General features: G+C 45.8%; 6 protein-coding genes across 6 annotated transcripts; 3 read left to right on the top strand and 3 right to left on the bottom strand.

Annotated features, from left to right (window-relative positions):
- Nucleotides 1–305: 305 nt before the first annotated feature.
- On the top strand, nt 306–2,050 carry SCP_0406520 (hypothetical protein; the record flags this gene model as incomplete). Its single annotated transcript, XM_027757380.1, has 9 exons — nt 306–600; nt 652–819; nt 868–1,006; nt 1,057–1,143; nt 1,222–1,240; nt 1,287–1,390; nt 1,433–1,493; nt 1,556–1,924; nt 1,970–2,050. The coding sequence occupies 9 exons, from the start codon at nt 306–308 to the stop codon at nt 2,048–2,050; spliced, it is 1,323 nt and encodes a 440-aa protein (XP_027613181.1).
- A 301-nt stretch (nt 2,051–2,351) lies between these two features.
- Nucleotides 2,352–2,601, top strand: SCP_0406510 (hypothetical protein; the record flags this gene model as incomplete). Its single annotated transcript, XM_027757379.1, has 2 exons — nt 2,352–2,514; nt 2,567–2,601. The coding sequence occupies 2 exons, from the start codon at nt 2,352–2,354 to the stop codon at nt 2,599–2,601; spliced, it is 198 nt and encodes a 65-aa protein (XP_027613180.1).
- Nucleotides 2,602–4,474: 1,873 nt separating this feature from the next.
- Nucleotides 4,475–5,155, bottom strand: SCP_0406500 (hypothetical protein; the record flags this gene model as incomplete). Its single annotated transcript, XM_027757378.1, has 1 exon — nt 4,475–5,155. One exon carries the CDS (start codon nt 5,153–5,155, stop codon nt 4,475–4,477), a length of 681 nt encoding a protein of 226 aa, XP_027613179.1.
- Nucleotides 5,156–5,574: 419 nt separating this feature from the next.
- Nucleotides 5,575–9,210, bottom strand: SCP_0406490 (Transposon Tf2-6 polyprotein; the record flags this gene model as incomplete). The annotated part of the gene is made up of 1 exon (XM_027757377.1): nt 5,575–9,210. One exon carries the CDS (start codon nt 9,208–9,210, stop codon nt 5,575–5,577), a length of 3,636 nt encoding a protein of 1,211 aa, XP_027613178.1.
- A 227-nt stretch (nt 9,211–9,437) lies between these two features.
- SCP_0406480 (hypothetical protein) lies at nt 9,438–10,421 on the bottom strand (the record flags this gene model as incomplete). The annotated part of the gene is made up of 1 exon (XM_027757376.1): nt 9,438–10,421. One exon carries the CDS (start codon nt 10,419–10,421, stop codon nt 9,438–9,440), a length of 984 nt encoding a protein of 327 aa, XP_027613177.1.
- A 4,962-nt stretch (nt 10,422–15,383) lies between these two features.
- Nucleotides 15,384–16,162, top strand: SCP_0406470 (hypothetical protein; the record flags this gene model as incomplete). Its single annotated transcript, XM_027757375.1, has 2 exons — nt 15,384–15,874; nt 15,943–16,162. The coding sequence occupies 2 exons, from the start codon at nt 15,384–15,386 to the stop codon at nt 16,160–16,162; spliced, it is 711 nt and encodes a 236-aa protein (XP_027613176.1).
- Between the last annotated feature and the right edge of the window lie 2,833 nt (nt 16,163–18,995).

Raw genomic sequence — 18,995 nt, 5'->3', positions numbered from 1 at the left:
CATTGCTCCACCCCTGCCGCTCACTGCAGGGCACACTTGATGACTCACTGCCTGCTAATAGTAGTGCAGAGCAGGAGTTATCAAAACTCGTGAGGGTATTGGGTAAGAGTATCTGCGGGTATGGGTAGGGGTACTGATCTATCAACCTAACATACCTGTGAGGTACCCGACACTTACAATACAGCCACAATATGTCCTGAATAGGAATTCATGGGAGTCCAAACTTTATTTCATGAACTACATGCTATGAAAGAAAATCACATAAAAAGCCCCAGAGGCCCAAAACTACAGTATTCATCACACCAATGCCAAAACATTGTGCAACATCATCCAAGAAGGGCCTAAAGGTGAAGAAGGCACACATCATGTCAGAGGAGCCTGATCCATCAGATGTGCCATGTGATCATCACGCACACGTTGAAGATATTCTGGATGAAGATGATATAGCAATGGGTGAAGGCGATGACTCAGATGATGTTGTTCTTGTTGAGAATCCAAAGGGTGTGAACTTGCGTGCGCACAGCACAAAGTCGAGTGTTATGAAGTCAAGTAGGGCAAAGGCTGCTGAGAGGAAGTCGGAGACTCCGAAGGAAGAGCTAGGTAAGTGAAAAAGTGTGATCAGTTTCATATCATCACTTATCGAGATCACAGAGCATCTGCGCCAGGACTGGAAGTCTGTGGTGTATGCATTTTTTAAGCCTGAGGTCTCCATTGAGAGTGATCTGTCAGGGAAGTGTGCACACATGTTCCACTGTGTGAACCGCGGATGCAGAATAAAGATCGTGCGGTGGCTCAATAAAGGTGATAAGGGCTCCACAGGTAATATGAGAAAACATATCAAATCTTGCTAGGCATTGGCCACTGCAGACGAAATGCCAAATGCCAATGATGCACACCCTGCAGTGGAGAAGTTTGCACGTTTGGGTTCTATCACATCATCATTTAAGTGCAAGGGTAAAGGAAAGGTCACATACTCGAATCGGCAGCATTCGCACACGGAATCAAGGTGCGTGATATTGTTGAATATAATATGAGTTGCTGACAGACTTGCCCCAGGGCAGAGATCGTGCACTGGGTGGCAGAGAGCTTGCGGTCATTCACAATTATTGAGGACCATGGGTTCCAATGCTTGATGAAGACAGGGTGCCCAGAGTACTGAATCCCATTGCACTGGACTATGGCATGCGACGTGCATAAGGTGTTTGCACACTGTCATGCAAGGGTGGCAAAAATGTTGCAGGTGAGTGATGTATCACTCGTTGATCAAAAAACTGACTTACCAGCAGGATTACGATGGCGAGTTGAATTTTGCTATGGACATGTGGACATTACCCAATAATAAGGCTATTGTTGTGTTCACCATGCACTTGCAGCACAAGGGCGTACCACTGTGAATGATACTGGATGTGGTCGAAGTCATGAAATCCCACAGCGGTGTGAACCTTGCCATTGCATTCACGAATATGGTCGAGGAGTACAATATTTCTATAAAGGTGAGTTTTCAGTGACAAAGAATCTATGGCAGCATGCAAGAGACTCACCGATGGTGAGCCAGATGCTCGGCATCACTGTGAACAATGCAACATCGAACAACCTGATGATTAATGAGCTGGCAGAGCTTATTGAGTCGTTCCAGGGCCAGGCCAATCGTGCATGCTGCTTCGACCACATCGTGAACCTCATGGTGAAGACTCTTCTCTGTCAATTTGATGTGCTGAAAGGGAAGGCCGAGGATGCACTTGATGATGCAGAATGCGCACTGATCAAGCTGGCAGAGGACTTGGACATGGGTGAGGAAGATGGACATGAAGAGGATGCTCCTGATAACATTGATAGATGGAAAGATGAACACCTGGGACTGACTCCTGAGGAGCGCGAGGTGCTCGACACAAGCATTTGGCCTGTTAAGCTCATCCTCATGAAGGTGAGTATTTGTCTGTCATCAATAAAGGACTTACCACTTATGCAGCCTGGAGTAGCTGCAAAGAATTGCAAGCTCCATTGTATGCTCCTCCACCAAGCTCCTACCAGCTTGGTAGAGAGTGCTTGAGAGCTTGCAGCTTGCTGAGAAAATGATGCTGAGGGACATTGCCACACACTAAAACTCAACATTCTGGATGCTTGAGTTTGCATTGGAATACCGGAGAGCAATTGATATGTTGATGGAGGATCGGTCAATGGGAATGCACAGGTATAAGATGAGCCAGGAGGAGTTGGAGATCGCTGGCCAGCTGTGTGACATTCTGCGGGTGAGTGACACATCAATAGTCACTGTCACTTACTCACGCCACACGTTGCCAGATTTTCAATGACGCTATCTGTATTTCTCTCGCGACACTCCTAACCTGCCCATGGTCATACCGGCCATGGACATTATCGACGAGAACCTCACTGACAAGTCCCTTGAGGGCTGCTACAAGCCCTGTATCCATGCTGCGATTGGCCTTGTGAAGAAGACACTCAACCAGTACTACGACAAGACCGATCACTCGAATGTGTACCAGATCACAATGGGTAAGTCAGCTTTATGTATCCTATTCATACTAACAAATAATGTAATGTACAGTGTTGCATCCCACACACAAACTCACATATTTCTGACAAGTGGGATGGGAGCCCGAGTGGATCACGACAGCTGAGGAGCTAGTGCGTGATGAGTACGAATGCCGCGTGGCTGCTCATTCAGCCTCAAACACCAATGGTGCTGAGGCAGCCCCTGCTCCTGAAAAGGTGAGCACATAGCAATACAGCTGTAGTTCCCACCATTGTAATACAATATGCCCAGGTGCTGCTAAAGGCATTGTGCACAATCTGGTCATCTTGTAAAATTGTAATTTACTATGCAGCCTTGTTGTTGTAATTAAGGTGAGCCACATTGTAATACAATGACAAATTATACAAAATGCACTTGCACTGAGCAGGAATTGAACCTCTGACCTGACCGACATTTGGCTAATTACATAAGCAAACTTCAAAAGTTATAGCTCCAATTCTATATAAGGCTACTTCTTTTTTTACTATATATTCTAATATTCTGTAACAGCTACTATATTCTGCTTGTTACTAATACATCTAATAGTGATTTATCTCTCTACTAACACATTTTTCAGTATTTGTTATCTATCAGTTTATTTTAAAGACTGAAATTAACATTAAAGCTGTGAGAAAGGTATAATTTTCACATTTATATGCATAATAAGGCTTATAAAAAGTGGTGGTAAGCAGTCTCATATATATGAGTATTAGGAGCAATAGTAACAAGCAGAATGTAGTAGCTATAACAGAATATTAGAATATCTAGTAAAGAAAGAAGTAGCCTTATATAGAATTGAGGTTATAACTTAAGCAAGGCAAAATAGCTGAGTTGGTAAAGTGCTTTGAAGTTTGCTTATATAATCAGCCAAATGTCGGTCAGGTCAGGAGTTCAATTCATGCTTAGTGCAAGTGCATTTTGTATAATTTGTCATTGTATTACAATGTGGCTCACCTTAATTACAACAACAAGGCTGCATAGTAAATTACAATGACAATGTTGCACAGTAAACTACACTGACAATGTTGCACAGTAAATTACAATTTTACAAGGTGACCAGGTTATGCACAATGACTTTAGCAGGCACCTGGGCAATTGTAATACAGTTCTGGGCACCACCAGTGTCCTAGTGCATAATCGTATTATAGTCAATGTCGAGTCCTGTACTGCTATTAATAAAGACATGCAGTATGACCTCTGCAACCCCACTTGCATCTCCGAACCTTCTCCTCCTCTGCACATGCCTCTATGAGTGTTACGCGGCAGCGAAACACAAGCGTCAAGTCGAGTTGTTACGAGACAAGGTCTTAGTCTAAGACACAAGTCCGTTCAAGTGACACTTCTGGCGATGTCCTCGCACTGAAGGTCGATCAGAGTTCGTTCTTATGACTCGTAGTAGCTGTCTGCTACTAACGGTCGATTTCAGTCACAGGCAAGTGAAAAGCTGGTTTAATGGTAACCAGGTCGAGATGGGGATCCAGCTCGACAAGGTTGTTTACTTATACAAAAGGTATCCGCAGTACTACGCAGTAATGCGAGATCGTTCATTGGCTAGATAAGGTGAAACGATATCGGGGCAAGGTAACAGCGAGGAAGTAATATGTATGAGAAAGCTGAGTAAGGTCGTGAGAGATAATCAGTACTAATGGGGATAACGAGTCGTGTATCAGAACGAGGTAAAGATGAGGCGTACATGCACGTCTTGCATGCGCAATAAGAAGAAGGTCCGGAGTTGGATCCGGTGTAACCCTAGACTAGGGGTTCTGGACATCTGGGTAAAGAATCGGAGGTTGCGCTCCGATGAGTCACGTGTTGGATCACGTGGTCTGGTAACGTAAAGGGAACAAGGAAAAGAAAAAGAAAAGACGCGCCACAAGTGGGGAACGTTGTAACATCAGCTCCCGTCTAACGTTTCTTGTCCCACAAGAAATATTGTGATCTTCATCGTCGTCGGGGGCAGTCGCGGACATAATGATCTCCTCCACATCTGTAGCATGTCCGCCGGCTGGTTCGTGATCCTTGTTCGGGGATACGTCCATCCCTGTAGGGATGACTGCGACGCGAAGAAGTGGATGCAGTCGAGAAAGATGGTTGGGATAACGGAGATCGTCCACTGGGTACGTGCGAACGAGGAGGGCGAGGTCGAACGGGAATTGGTTCTGGCGACGAGCGAGGAGTGGATGCGGGTATTCCATTAGTGGTGTATCCGAGGATGTGTCCGATGTCTTCGTCCCCATGCTCCCTCCAAATCTCCTGTGCTGTACGAGTGACCGTACTGCGCATCAACGACCAGACTTGGTCGACTCTGGTCCGGGCTCTACTCGTCCTTTCTTCTGCTGCGATGAGCTCTTGTCTGGCCGTCTGCATCCACTCGACCATTTCTAATGCTCGTTGCATGGAAACCACCGCTTGTCGATCTTGCGGGCGATTTCGTAAGGCAACGAGGATATCTGTGAAGTCGACAGGAACACGGATAGCCGATACCAGACGTGTGGCAAATTCTTGTTCGTCCGATGCGTGACTGAGTTCGATAGAAGGTGAGGGCGATGAGGTGCGGATAAAGGGTGTCTGTGCTCGAGAGGGTACTCCATTGACAAGCATAGGTGATGCGGGTATGCTCATAATTGTGGAGGCGACTTCAGCGAGTATATTGTGAACAAGGTCGTCTATAGCGGAAGTGGGCATTGATGATATGTCGTTTTCTCCTCCTTTTATACCTTTCGGTCGTTAAGGGGGTCGTGGTTATCTGTGATGTGAAATAGAATGTCGTGGATCCGGGTAATAATCAAATAGATGAAAATCCATTGGACGATAAAGAGTATTCCCACAGAGATAAGAGCTGCCTGATCAGTTCCAGGCATCGTTCTGATCACCCCAGCCGTTAGCGTGCGGGCTGTCTCGCGTGAAGAGTGTGTGTTCGACAAGTCGTCTGATAAGGATTCGGTGGATGATCCAAAGAAAAGTGAGGGTTGTGCAGTGGAGGACGATTAGGAAGATGATGAGGAAAACTGTCGTGGTAGTCATTCCGGGTTTCTTCTCCTCTACTGGATTCCCCTGGTCCTTTTATATGCATCGAGGATTCGCTTGGCATTCTGTAAATTGTGGGTAGGTTCCCACGAGTTTTCTGCTGAAGAATATCCCTTCCACTTGACTAAGTACCTCAGATGACCTCGGTACGTCTTGTGATTCAGGATGGCTTCGACTTCGTACTCTTCTTCGTTATCAACGACATCAGGTGGTGGGTTCACGTAATTCGGACCATGTATGTCGTTTTCGCGATAAGGAGATAGAAGGGCGGCGTGGAATACGGAATGAACTCGCCAGGTCTTCGGGAGTTTGAGACGATAGTTGGCCGGTCCGATGACTTCGACAATTTCGAATGGCCCCTCACGCTTTGGTGCTATCTTGCGCGAGGCGTAATTGACCTTCAGGTTCCTCGAGTCTAGCCAGACCTTCTGTCCTAGTGTAAACTTCGGCGATCCTTGTCTGACTCGGTCCGCCATCTGTTGTCGGGCTAACTCGTGCATGGCTAGTGCTTCTAGTCTTATCTTCTGCAACATGTCAAGCCTGGATTCAACCGATGGAATGTTCGTGGTCGGAAATACGGAAGGGAGTCCACGTGGTTCGTATCCCATCATGATGTGGAATGGGCTCATCTTCCGTGCCGAGTGTTCCCTTGTGTTATGACAAAACTCGAGGTCTGGCAGGCGGTCGGCCCATGTTTCAGGGTTGTTTCCGCAATAGAGTCGAAGATAGATTTCCAGCTCCTGGTTGACTCGCTCTGTTTCTCCGTCCGTCTGAGGGTGATAAGCTGTGCTCATTGATGATCTGATCTGGAGTAGTCGATTTAACTCTTGGAAGACCTTGGATGCGTATTGAGGTCCTCTATCCGAGATGATTCGGTCGGGTAGTCCAAATCGCGAGTATACTTTGTCATGAAAAATCTTGGCCGTTCCTTCGGCTGTGATCGTTTTGAGGCAGGGCGTAAGAATCACCCCCTTCGTAAGGTCATGGTCTACTACGACCATAATTGAATCAAAATCGTTGGAAACGGGGAGGTCAGTAATAAAATCGGTGGTGCAACAGGAAAATGGTAATGCATGTGGGTCGGCGGGAATTGGTTCCAAAGGAATACGAGTTGGATGAGTATTCGGTTTCATTTGTTGACAGGCAGCACAGCCTTCAACATAATTGTAGACAAATGTATACATGCCGGGCCACCAGAATTCACGACGTAACAGTTCAAGAGTATTGAACTTTCCAGGGTGACCCATGGCAGGGGAGTCGTGATGTAGTCGAACGAGGTCACGACGAAGAGTTTCGGATGGTGGAACGTAAATCTTTCCCTTGTAGAGGATGACACCATCGCGAACTTCCCAGTCGAAAAGCGATGATTTCATGGGGAATGGCCCTTTGTGCGCAATCGCTTCGAGGGCTTCGTGAACAATGAGGTCTTTTGCTGCGTGATTCCTGATTTCGTCGAATAGTGTCGGGGAAATGGATCGCACGAATAGTGCGTTGGGTAAAAGAATGCGATCTTCATTGTCACTTTCACTGTCATCGAGTCCATTACGACGAGAGAGTGCATCAGATTGGATCATCTGAGTGCCAGGGACATGGATGAGGTGAAGATCAAATTGTGATAATTTGAGACTCCATCGTGCTTGTCGGCGGTTTAACTTCTGAGCTGTACGGAAGTACGTGAGGTTCTTGTGATCACTGCGAACTTCGACGGGATGGGGAGAGCCTTCAAGATAATGGCGCCATTCAGTGAGGGCTCGAATGATTCCGAGGAGTTCGCGGTCGTAGATTTCGTAGTTCCGTTCAGCTGGATTGAGTGTCTGCGAAATGTAGGCACAAGGATGGAGGTCTCCATTGATATCGGCTTGGCGTAAAACTGCACCCGTAGCAAACTTGGAAGCGTCGGATTCAACAATAAAGGGTTTTGCCTTGTCAGGCAGTAACAGTACTGGGGCGGTACTGAATCGTTGCTTCAATGTGTCGAAAGCTGTCTGACATTCTGTTGTCCATTCAAAAGGTGGAGATCCAGCGACAGTGCGCGTAAGATTCGTCAATGGTTTGGCAATATCCGAGAAGTTAGCAATAAACTTCCGATAGAAGTTTCCAAACCCTAGGAAAGAGCGAACACCTTTTACCGTGCTTGGTTCAGGCCATTTTGCAATTCCTTTAAGTTTGATAGGGTCCATGCCAATGTAGTTTTCTCGAATGATCATGCCTAGGAATTCGACTTCTTTAACGTCAAAGAAACACTTTTCCGGTTTAAGGAATAAGTCATTGTCTTTGAGTCGTTGGAGTACGCGTCGGGTTCGAACGTAATGTTCTTCCAAATCGTTTGAGAAGATGAGGATATCATCCATGTAAATGACTATCCATCCCTCATCGATCATGTCCTTGAAGAGTGCATTCATCATCATTTGGAAAGTCGCCGGGGAGTTGCAGAGTCCAAAGAACATGACCATAGGTTCGAAAAGTCCGCGATTTGTCTTAAATGCGCCCTTCCATTGGTCACCATCTTTGATTCTGACATTGTTATATCCGGAGCGTAAATCCATTTTCGTAAAGATCGATGCGCCTTTGAATTGATCCATAAGGTCAGAGATGAGCGGAAGAGGATAGGCGTTCTTCACCGTCCCTTCATTCAGGTATCGGTAATCCTGACAAGGACGTAGTGCTCCGTCTTTCTTTCCTACGAAGAAAAATGGTGAAGCCATGGGAGATTTCGACGGTCGGATGTATCCTTTTCGCAGATTTTCTTCCAGGAAGTCATCCATCGCTCCTTGTTCTTTGAGCGATAACGGATAGACTTTACAGTCGCGTGGAATAAAATCGGGTTTCAAGTCAATGGCGTGGTCCCAAGGCCTGGTTTCTGGAAAGTGTTCAGCTGCTTTCTTTTCAAAGACGGACTTCAAATCGTGGAGGTAGTTGGGGACCAACTCCTCGACGGTTTTGGGTTTGTCTACAGCTGATGCTTTCTTGTGTGCCTGTTGTGCCAATTCTTGTGATTTACCGGATGGTTTGTAAAAGACCGTATTCTGTGCGTTACAGAATAATGGGGATCGAGTACTGTGTGTCATTCTTCCAATGGCGGGGCCTCTTCGTATGGTGAAGACTGCGGTTTCAGTCTCTTCATTCGTCAAAGGTGACTCCTTCCTGATGGGTTCAAATATCCCAATGACTGGCTCTCCTGCGATATAGGATATAACTAGATCGTCGTCATCGAGCTGATCCATAGAGGGTTCTGATGGTGGGTCATCTGGTTCGGTATCATTCCGTACTGCGGGTAACTCGCCACGCTCAGTGTTATCGGCCATGATTTCTCTGATAGATTCTGAATGTCCAAACGAGGTAGGGGAAGTTTCGGTGGTGATTAACTCTGGGGGTCCATCTTCCTTGAAAATCGAAACTTCTTCATCTGGTGCATCTTCGACGGTGGGTTTCGGTGGCCATTTGGCGTCTTTACCAAACCAAAAGTCACCGGTTTCCCAGTTGATCATCGGATTGAGGCGTTTAAGCCACGGCATGCCGAGAAGTATGTTTTCTTTGCCTATGCCGGTCAAGAGGAAGCGAGTGAGCGTCTTCCTTCCTCCGATTTTCATCATCTTCCAGGTACAATGAGTAATGGTACCCATTTGATTTGGTGTGCCATCTGCATTCATGACTGTAATCGGTTTCGGTAATTCCCATCTGATGAAATCATTTTCTTCCGCAAAACGAATGTTCATGAACGTTTCGGCTGCACCGGAATCGATCAAGGCTTCTGTTGTAACGTCTTCCTTCTCTCCCAACGAAATATTCACAGTGATTGAATTTCCGCTAGTGTTACAAATAACGAGGGGAGATACGATAAGATGCGACGGTCCATGCATTACTAGTGGCCGTCGTCTCAAAAACCCAATTGGGTTCGTTCTTCATCAGTCATGTCGTTGAAGACGTTTCGCACATAGGCGATCTGTTCCTCTCTGGTTTCTTCCTTCAATGTCTCCTTCTTCTGTGCGAGGTCTTCTCGCATCTTCTTGATCCATGTGATCGTGTCTGTGTCTAGCCCGGGCTGTATCGTTCTAGCACGGGTGAAACTTCCAGACTGGGGGTGGAATTGTCTGTCGTTGGCTATATGGCCCTTCTTTCCGCATAGGAAACATAATCCTTCTTTCATTCTCTTTTGTCGCTCGTCCGGGGATAAGCGCGAGATATTGACACAATCAACATCCATCGCGTTTGGATCCTTTGCAGAAGCCGAGTAGTAGGGACGATGGACAGATCGGCCCTTTCCTCGCGTCGTCGTAGTGGCTCCTCGCTTGAAGATCTGAGCAGATCTCCATTGGTTATCAAACCGCGAGGCATATTCGTACCACTTGTCAAGTGTCTTGGGCATGCTTTCCATCCCGTATATCCTTTGTCGGAGTGGGTCGTTAAGTCCCCACTTGAAATACTCGATATTTCCGACATCTTCTAATTTCGCCTTGGATTCAAGCGATCGGAATTCGGCAATGTAGTCGTCCGCAGTACGAGTTCCTTGCTTGATGTTACGCAGCAAGGTACGAGCGGTTTCTTCAATATTTTCATCGCCAAACGCTTTGTTCACACTCGCAATGAAGTCTCTCCAACTCCCATAAGAAAGGAAGTCATCATTGGTGAGTTCCGTTTCTATGAAGCTCTGTGCCCATGATCCTGCTGTTCCTCCTTGCATGTGCGATAGCACGAATGCGATCTTCTGATTGTCCTCCTGGTAGACATGGCTGTTTCCGGCCATGTAATTCTTGCATTGGTTTATAAATTCCCTAAGCTTCGAACGGTCTGAACCGTTGAAGATCTCGGGTTTTCTAAAACCAAGTTCCTTCTGGCTGACATGGTGACGTCCTTCATCCATGGTAACTGTAGCCATCGGTGGTATGTAATCGGATATGATTGGTGCAAGAATTGGTTGGGGTACGGGATCCTGGACAGGAAGGTTCCAAGGGGCGTCTGGTCTTTCTCCTGGATAAGAGATAGGTATGCCGCTGTCTGCGATGTGTGATAGTATGAGCCCTCCAACGTTATGGGGTAGGCCTGCTTCGTAGTCACCACTTGGGTGATCAATGTGTTGATCTGGTCTGATGAGTAAAGGTCGTCCGTTTAAAACGTGTACGTTCCTCTGTGCGTCCCACTCTGCCCGAGATGGGAGGAGATCGATGTATTGCTTGGGAAGAGCAGTCGGGTTGATAAAGTTCAAATCCAGCGTGGATAAATTCCCCTGTGTGGCCTACGTCTACACGTAGACTGCACACCGTCCTTAACTAAGTGGGTTCGTTCGTCGTCGGCTAACAAGCCCGTAGAGTGTCTTCTGTCTTCAAACTGGTACACCTATTTGCTGATTGCTCGAGTGATTACCTCAGCCTCCTCGGCCTATTGGTCTCTCGGACAGACCCCTCTCCGAAGATGAGTGATCAGTCTATCCCTTCAGCTACCTCGATTACAGAGTAATCTCAAACGGTGCTTTAGCAATCGAATCGGGTGTATCGTTCAGTCTTCAAGGTTCGGTCCGGTCGGTAGTTCGTTGTTAGACTTTAGGAAGTCACAGAGAGTAATAAGATCTCGACCTAATGTTACGCGGCAGCGAAACACAAGCGTCAAGTCGAGTTGTTACGAGACAAGGTCTTAGTCTAAGACACAAGTCCGTTCAAGTGACACTTCTGGCGATGTCCTCGCACTGAAGGTCGATCAGAGTTCGTTCTTATGACTCGTAGTAGCTGTCTGCTACTAACGGTCGATTTCAGTCACAGGCAAGTGAAAAGCTGGTTTAATGGTAACCAGGTCGAGATGGGGATCCAGCTCGACAAGGTTGTTTACTTATACAAAAGGTATCCGCAGTACTACGCAGTAATGCGAGATCGTTCATTGGCTAGATAAGGTGAAACGATATCGGGGCAAGGTAACAGCGAGGAAGTAATATGTATGAGAAAGCTGAGTAAGGTCGTGAGAGATAATCAGTACTAATGGGGATAACGAGTCGTGTATCAGAACGAGGTAAAGATGAGGCGTACATGCACGTCTTGCATGCGCAATAAGAAGAAGGTCCGGAGTTGGATCCGGTGTAACCCTAGACTAGGGGTTCTGGACATCTGGGTAAAGAATCGGAGGTTGCGCTCCGATGAGTCACGTGTTGGATCACGTGGTCTGGTAACGTAAAGGGAACAAGGAAAAGAAAAAGAAAAGACGCGCCACAAGTGGGGAACGTTGTAACAATGAGAATCATTCGCGCAGATTTGCTCTGCCCGTGCTCAGGTTCTGGGTGAACTCAAGACTGTCTGTATGTAATGGAACACATGCACCACTGAGCATGAGTCGACCAGCAGTGAACATTGCACCATTGCAGCCATAAAAGAATGCTTGGAGACTCTCACTGCATCTCAATGTCTACTTGACCTAGGGAAGAATGTCATTAATGATTTCGTGGACATTTTTGTGCCCATTCCGCATATTGATGCTCTACCGACCAATGTATACTGCTCTATCGTCCTCAAGGATGCACACCAGAAATTATGGACATGCTCTTATAGCACACCTCACAAATACAAGAAGGCTTGGTCCATTCTGATCCAGCAACACTCAGATGCAGGATGCATTCACTCATCCAATTCTGCTCATGCTTCACCCACCTTTCTCGTCCCCAAAGCCGACCCTACCGCCCTCCCATGTTGGGTTAACAATTACTGCATGCTCAACATGAACACCATTCTGGACTCTCATCCTTTACCTCGGGTTGAGGATATCTTTGCCAACTGCACCAAGGGGAAGATATGGAGTAAGATGGACATGACAAACTCTCTTTTTCAGACCCGTGTACATCCTGATGATGTGGATCTTACCACTGTGACCACTCCCCTTGGCCTATAAGAGCAGCTCGCAATACCCATGAGCCTCTGCAATGCCCTGCCTATACATCAGAGATGTATGACATCAGCTCTGTGACCGTATCTCAGCAAGTTCTGCCATATTTACTTAGATGACATCATGATATGGTCAGATACCAACATGTCCGCCTCATTCTCACTGCATTGTGTGCTGCAAGCCTGTACTATAACCTGAAGAAATGTGAATTCTTCATCTTGCAGGTTGATTTCTTGGGCCATCAGATTTCTGCCAATGGCATCGAGGCACAGTCATTGAAGGTTGACAAGATTCTATAATGGCCCATCCCAAAATCTGCGACTGATGTCCGCACATTCTTGAGGATCATCCGTTACATATCCACCTTCCTGCCACATCTCGTGAACTACACCACAGTGCTCACACTCTTGAACATGAAGGAGTCCAATCGTACATTCCCTCAGTGGACTGAGCATCACCAGGCCGCATTCTAGGCCATCAAAACTCTAGTTGTCAGCCAGAAATGTTTAACTGTTATAGATCATGACAACCCTGGTGACAACCAGATTTTTGTCACCTGCAATGCATCTGATTGGAGAACTGGTGCAACACTCAGCTGGGGACCTACTTGGAAATCTGCACACCCTGTCACATTCGATTCCATGCAGCTTAACAGTGCCGAAAAGAACTACCCTATCCACAAAAAGGAACTCCTCGCTATCATCTGTGCCTTAAAGAAGTGGCGAGTGGGCCTTATCAGCATATCGGTGCAGGTCTACACTGACCACCGCACTCTCAAAAACTTTGATGCACAGCATGACCTCTTGCGTCAACAACTTTGATGGCAAGAATTCATGGCCCAATACGACTTGAACATTGTGTACATCAAAGGTGAGGATAACACTGTCACAAATGCCCTATCATATCTGCCACCTTGCACCTTCCCCGATGAAATACAAGTCAAGCCAGTACCGCCACATGCACTTTAGAACATGGCTGCAGCATCCACAGTAAACACTGTACTATCCATCATGACCGATGCATCTGTCCTTGAATTCATCCATTATGAATACCAGGCTGATAAATTTTGCAAGAAGGTCATTTCCAATGCACCATCGACTCTCAGTGTGACCAACACCAATGGCCTTTGATATATCGGTGACCGACTTCTCATTCCATGTGTCAATGACCTTCACGAACAACTATTCCGACTTGCACATGACTGCGCAGGTCACTTCAGTGCAGACAAATGTTACGCCACTCTATGCAACACTTATTACTGGCCCAACAGGTGTAGAGATCTAAAGCAGTCCTACATCCCCTCCTGCATTGAATGTCAGTGCAACAAGTTCCATACATCGAAACCTGCAGGACCACTGCACCCTTTACCAATTCCAGATGCTCGTGGTGAAAGTATCACTCTCGATCTCATCGGACCTCTGTCTTTAGATGACGGTTTCAATTGCATTTTGTCCATCACTGACCACCTCCATTCCAATGTTCAAATCATCCCAACCACCACGTGCATTACCGCGGAACAACTTGCCACTTTAGGGTACCCTTCTGACCTAGCTCTTAGCTTCAACATAATCTATATTGTGTAGTGGCTAAGAGCCTCTCAGGTGTCAGACAGACCATGGTACCAATACATGTCCCAGGGCATTATATGGGATTACCCAGGGCAAAGGCAGGGCAAAGGCTGGTCCAATGGCACAATTATCATATGGGATGTCCTATAGTACTAGGGCATTGATATTTATATTCCAGTATTACTGGTTGTCCCATGGTGCCAGGGGTACATAGAGATGTCCCACTATTAGTAAAAGATGTATTTTCAGGCTATTGTATGGTAGTTTTTTTATACTTTGTTCTACAATCATATTGTATAAGCTCTAATTATAAAAACAATGACTAGAATACTGTAAATAAGTGCCTTATTTGCACTTTATATATGGTGAAATATTTATAGAAAGCAGGATATCCCATATCAAGTATTGTGTATGCATTTGTAATGTTATAAAGACTATATTACTATTGGTAGCATGTACAACAACTTCATTAGCTCATCTAACAACTAAGACAGGTCAAATAACAATGTTTATTCTCGTGTTTTAAAATCAATTTTACATTTTCTGACATAATGTTCAGACTAACATGATATAATCTTTGGCATATAGTATGTATCATAGCTATACTACAACTTTCACCAAGTGTCTCAAGAAATAGAACTATTCAGTTTACTAATATACTAGCAAAGGAGATATATTCTTGTCATGTCTCCTATCATATACTGTATTTGAATGAAAAAAGAAAGGCATTTGACCTAAGACTTCAGTCAAGTTACACTCAGAAATGCATTCACTGAATGACACCTTTGTATTATGGGATGTCCCTTCATGTGATGGGATATCCCTTGTAAGGACCTGTCACTCTTAAACCTTAGTAATTCAACTGTTAGTATAAATCTCTAGATAATTATAGTAGTTAAATAGAAACTTCAGGCTAAAGAAGAGACTAAATATCTGTGAATCTTAAAATAACATCTTAGGATGTCCTTAAAATGGGAGATCCCACCTTATATAATATGCAAATAAAGTGCTTGTTTATATCACTATAGTCACTGTTTTTATAATTAAGGCTTAGATAATATGATAGTGGAATAAAGTATAAAAAAACTACCATACAATAGCCTGAAAATACATCTTTTACTAATAGTGGGACATCTCTATGTACCCCTGGCACCATGGGACAACCAGTAATACTGGAATATAAATATCAATGCCCTAGTACTATAGGACATCCCATATAATAATTGTGCCATTGGACCAGCCTTTGCCCTGCCTTTACCCTGGGTAATCCCATATAATACCCTGGGACATGTACTGGTACCATGGTCTGTCTGACACCTGAGAGGCTCTTAGCCACTACACAATATAGATTATGTTGAAGCTAAGAGCTAGGTCAGAAGGGTACACTGAAGTGCATGCGCGACCCAGAGCAAGAAATGCTCACCGTCCCGGATGGCTTGGCAGACTGGACCTTCAATCCAGCACACTTCGCACAGGCCAATAACATTGAAGTATTCTATCTTGACGCGAAATGCCCTCAACCTGTCCGATCATCCCAGTTTGAAGAACATTACTTCGGAGGACTTTCCCAGACTCAAATGTACCCCAGCAATTTTGGGTACTGGGAAGGCAACCATTACGAAGACTGGTACATCCCGCTCGCATCCCTCGTAGGTCAAGCTCGAAACCTTCCGCCCGTTCCCGGTAATCGTGTTCACCCATTTTATCGAGAAGGCTACGCCCACATACAATTCTTTCCTATCGACTCACAGTCGGCTGGACCGACATCTCCTCCCCCTTCCTATTTCGAACGACCTCAGATTCCTTCCCATGCATATCCTTCTCTAGAATCCTCAGATTCACCCTCGACACCCAGCAACACTCTCGCATTATATACTGCAGAAGGGTCGGCACCCTTGCCTGTTCAGAATCCCAACTTACCACCTGCTGAGGAACTCGAGCGAAGAATCATAGAGATTCTCGCATGCCCCAGTCCTGTCTCAATACAACATACGATTATGATGATGACAATGACAATGATGATGATGATCAAATGAGCGAGGACGATGATGATGACGAGAACATGAAGACCGCCGACGGGTTAGTAATCACAAATGGAATCACTATCGACGACAGCTCAGAGCACAATGTACGCGACGGCTTTGATGACATCGCCCCCAATCAATTCCTCTGAATGACAGGCGACAGCGTGGGAATGCTGCTGAGCACGACGCGCGGCTATTTGGACGTGCCAGCTGATCCTATTCACATATTGAGTACAGTGCCAAAGTCCCCTCACACGGATGACTTCGAACAAGGGACCAAATCCCCAGGAAACAGGCTCAGTGAAGAGGAGCATGGCGCAGGAGAAAAAGAAGAAGAAATGAGTATTGCCTTCGACAGGAATGTGCTGAGCGAGCGTGACTTTCAAGTGCTCGTGAGGTACGTCCCATTATCTATCTCCTACGAAAACCCCGAGATAGTAATAATTTCCGATGCGAGCATATTGAAACATGTGCTAGAAGGACCGCAGTCACATGAGAACGACATCGTGCAGCCCCACGATGAGAACAACCCCTTCAGAACGCATGCGCTGTCCGAAGTTCTCTCAATTCCTATACCCGCATCCACCTCATCGATCGATGCAATCGAAATTCGAATGCAGGCACGGGACATGCAAGACATGGCATCGTCGAACGTGTCCTCTTCCTCATCACCCCCTCTCTCCTTATCGACTTTTTCAGCAGTAGAATGTAGGCCCACCAATCTGGTCAACATAGCCCGACACGTGCAGGCCACGCAGGATGCGAACGATGTGCAATTGTGTCACGACAAATTTCAAGGTACCCCATTTCCTAACCTCCACGGTGCACCCTCCGAGGTATCCAGTGCCACCCCCTGTGATGCGCAAGTCCCCACCATCGATTGAAACACACGGGACACACAGTACGCGCTCAACATTGAACGTCATGCACGCGATGAGGATGACTCCAGTGCAATGAGTGAGTCACCCCAGTCTTCGCCCGTCGACTTTTTCACGCCCCTAACCGTGCCACCAGACAATGCAGACGAAAATTTCTTACGAAGCATGCAAGACGCGCTAACGTCAAACGCCCCCCCATTCAGGTCTCCCTACATTATCAGCTCTTCACCTCCGATATCCACAACGTACGGAGAGGTGGCCAATCTGCTGCAGGCCGTGCAGGAGGTGAACAATGCGTGATCGCACTGCGGTGAATTCCAAGAATCTTTGTTCCTTGACGTTCCCCTCAACTCCTCTCTCGCAACCATTACAAGTATGTACAATACGCAGCATGTACGAAATGTGAAAGATTTACCTGTGCATCCTTTATGGCAAGAACGTTTGTTAGATCGATAAATAAGTTCATTCACTACATGTGTGAAGTTACTCCACCATGAGGAAGATGTGATACATAGTGTACATACACCACAATTCTCAGAACAAGGTGTTGCTACTTTTTCTGGCAGTGTTTCTGTAGGTGGAACACACGTAGAGTTTGCAGTCGTCTCTTTTTCTATATGTTCTTGAACATTGGCCATAGTTCCATTCAGAAATTCTCCAATATGAACACTCTCCAAGTACTCCACTATATGCCTTTGAAAATCTGGGTTTGGATCCAATATTTTATCACAAATTTTCTGTGATGTAAGTGCAGACTTTAGCCAGTCAAGCATATGCATATGAAGTGTTAGGCGACCCTGTTGCTCTACAGTACCATAATAACCAGAGGTTTTACCATATAGCCCAGAACATTTGAGTCCGACACCAATTAAAAACAGCTCAACCATCATTTTGAAAAAGTGTGCTTCTGCAACTGGATTATTTCCAATCAGACAAATGTGGTCATCATAGTTGTGAAACTCGGGAAAGTGTGTCTGCTTAGTGTCTGCAAAATACAGTCCAATTGGATGATTGATGTCTGCAGGTGAAACTGTTATAAACCAGGATGGTGCTCCAAGGTATGAGGTAAGTGCCCAAATTTCATTCTGCATCCATTTTCTATTTGTCTTAGAGCCATCCACCTTGCCATCCATATATTCCAAGTCATCTAATATTCGAAAACATTCCTTCTCTTCCTCTGTCTCTGGCTTTACATCACCTTTCTCAAGTCTCTGCACTAAGTCTGTCGGTATATCATATACTAGGGGGAGTCAAAGTTGGCGATTCTGGGGCGATTCAGAGTTTCTCCGAGCACCGATTCTGACGACGATTTTGCATCCAGAATCGACTCAGAATCAGAATCGGACGTGAATCGCGTCGAATCGTCGAATCGCCTCTGGAGGCGCTTCTACCTCAGAATCGCCGATTCTCGCACCTCGATTCTTGTTCCTTTGTATCTACTACTACAAAATTTGTAATCATTAGAAACAACTACTTATCCTCCATAGAATCCATAATAGATTCGTGCTCTGGTGATAATATATGGGCTGTGACCTTATTTTCGATAATTTTCCACATAATTCTCGGTACTTTCTGATTCAGAGGTTCCACGCCTTCCTTACTGTTCACTCATATTAACAGCATAGGGTGATAGCTTGTTGCACCCCTTAATAAAGAAGCTATGTCTGTCTATTTCCTCGACAGTACAGCACAGCAAAATCCTCGCCGGGATCAGCACAAAATCGCGAGAAACACCTGCGAGGAATTGGGGTGGTCAAAATTGATAGGATTTTCACACGATTCAGTTCACCGAAATCGACTCAGAATCGCCACCAGAATCGTTCACAGAATCGTCAACTCTGACTACCCCTACTGTCAGAGAAATTCATACAAATACATCGAAACTTCTTCATTTGGGCACCATCACTGCATCTGATAGGAGGTGAGAGACCTTTTACGGAATGTTGTCACCAACTTGACTCTTGGCTTTCACAAAATCAGGAGGGTCCATTTGTCCGTACATAACAATGTCCCGGATTTGGTGATAATCTTTGGGCGCATTATCCGGGGCCCTCCGGACATCCAAAAGATAAGTTGATTCAGTACATAATTCCAGTTGCTGTAC

The sequence above is a fragment of the Sparassis crispa genome (genome assembly GCF_003851025.1).
Source record: "Sparassis crispa DNA, contig_000003F, whole genome shotgun sequence".
Classification (NCBI taxonomy): domain Eukaryota; kingdom Fungi; phylum Basidiomycota; class Agaricomycetes; order Polyporales; family Sparassidaceae; genus Sparassis; species Sparassis crispa.
The sequence above is the reverse complement of the archived record's forward strand: the minus strand, read 5'-3'. Positions and strand labels throughout refer to the sequence as shown.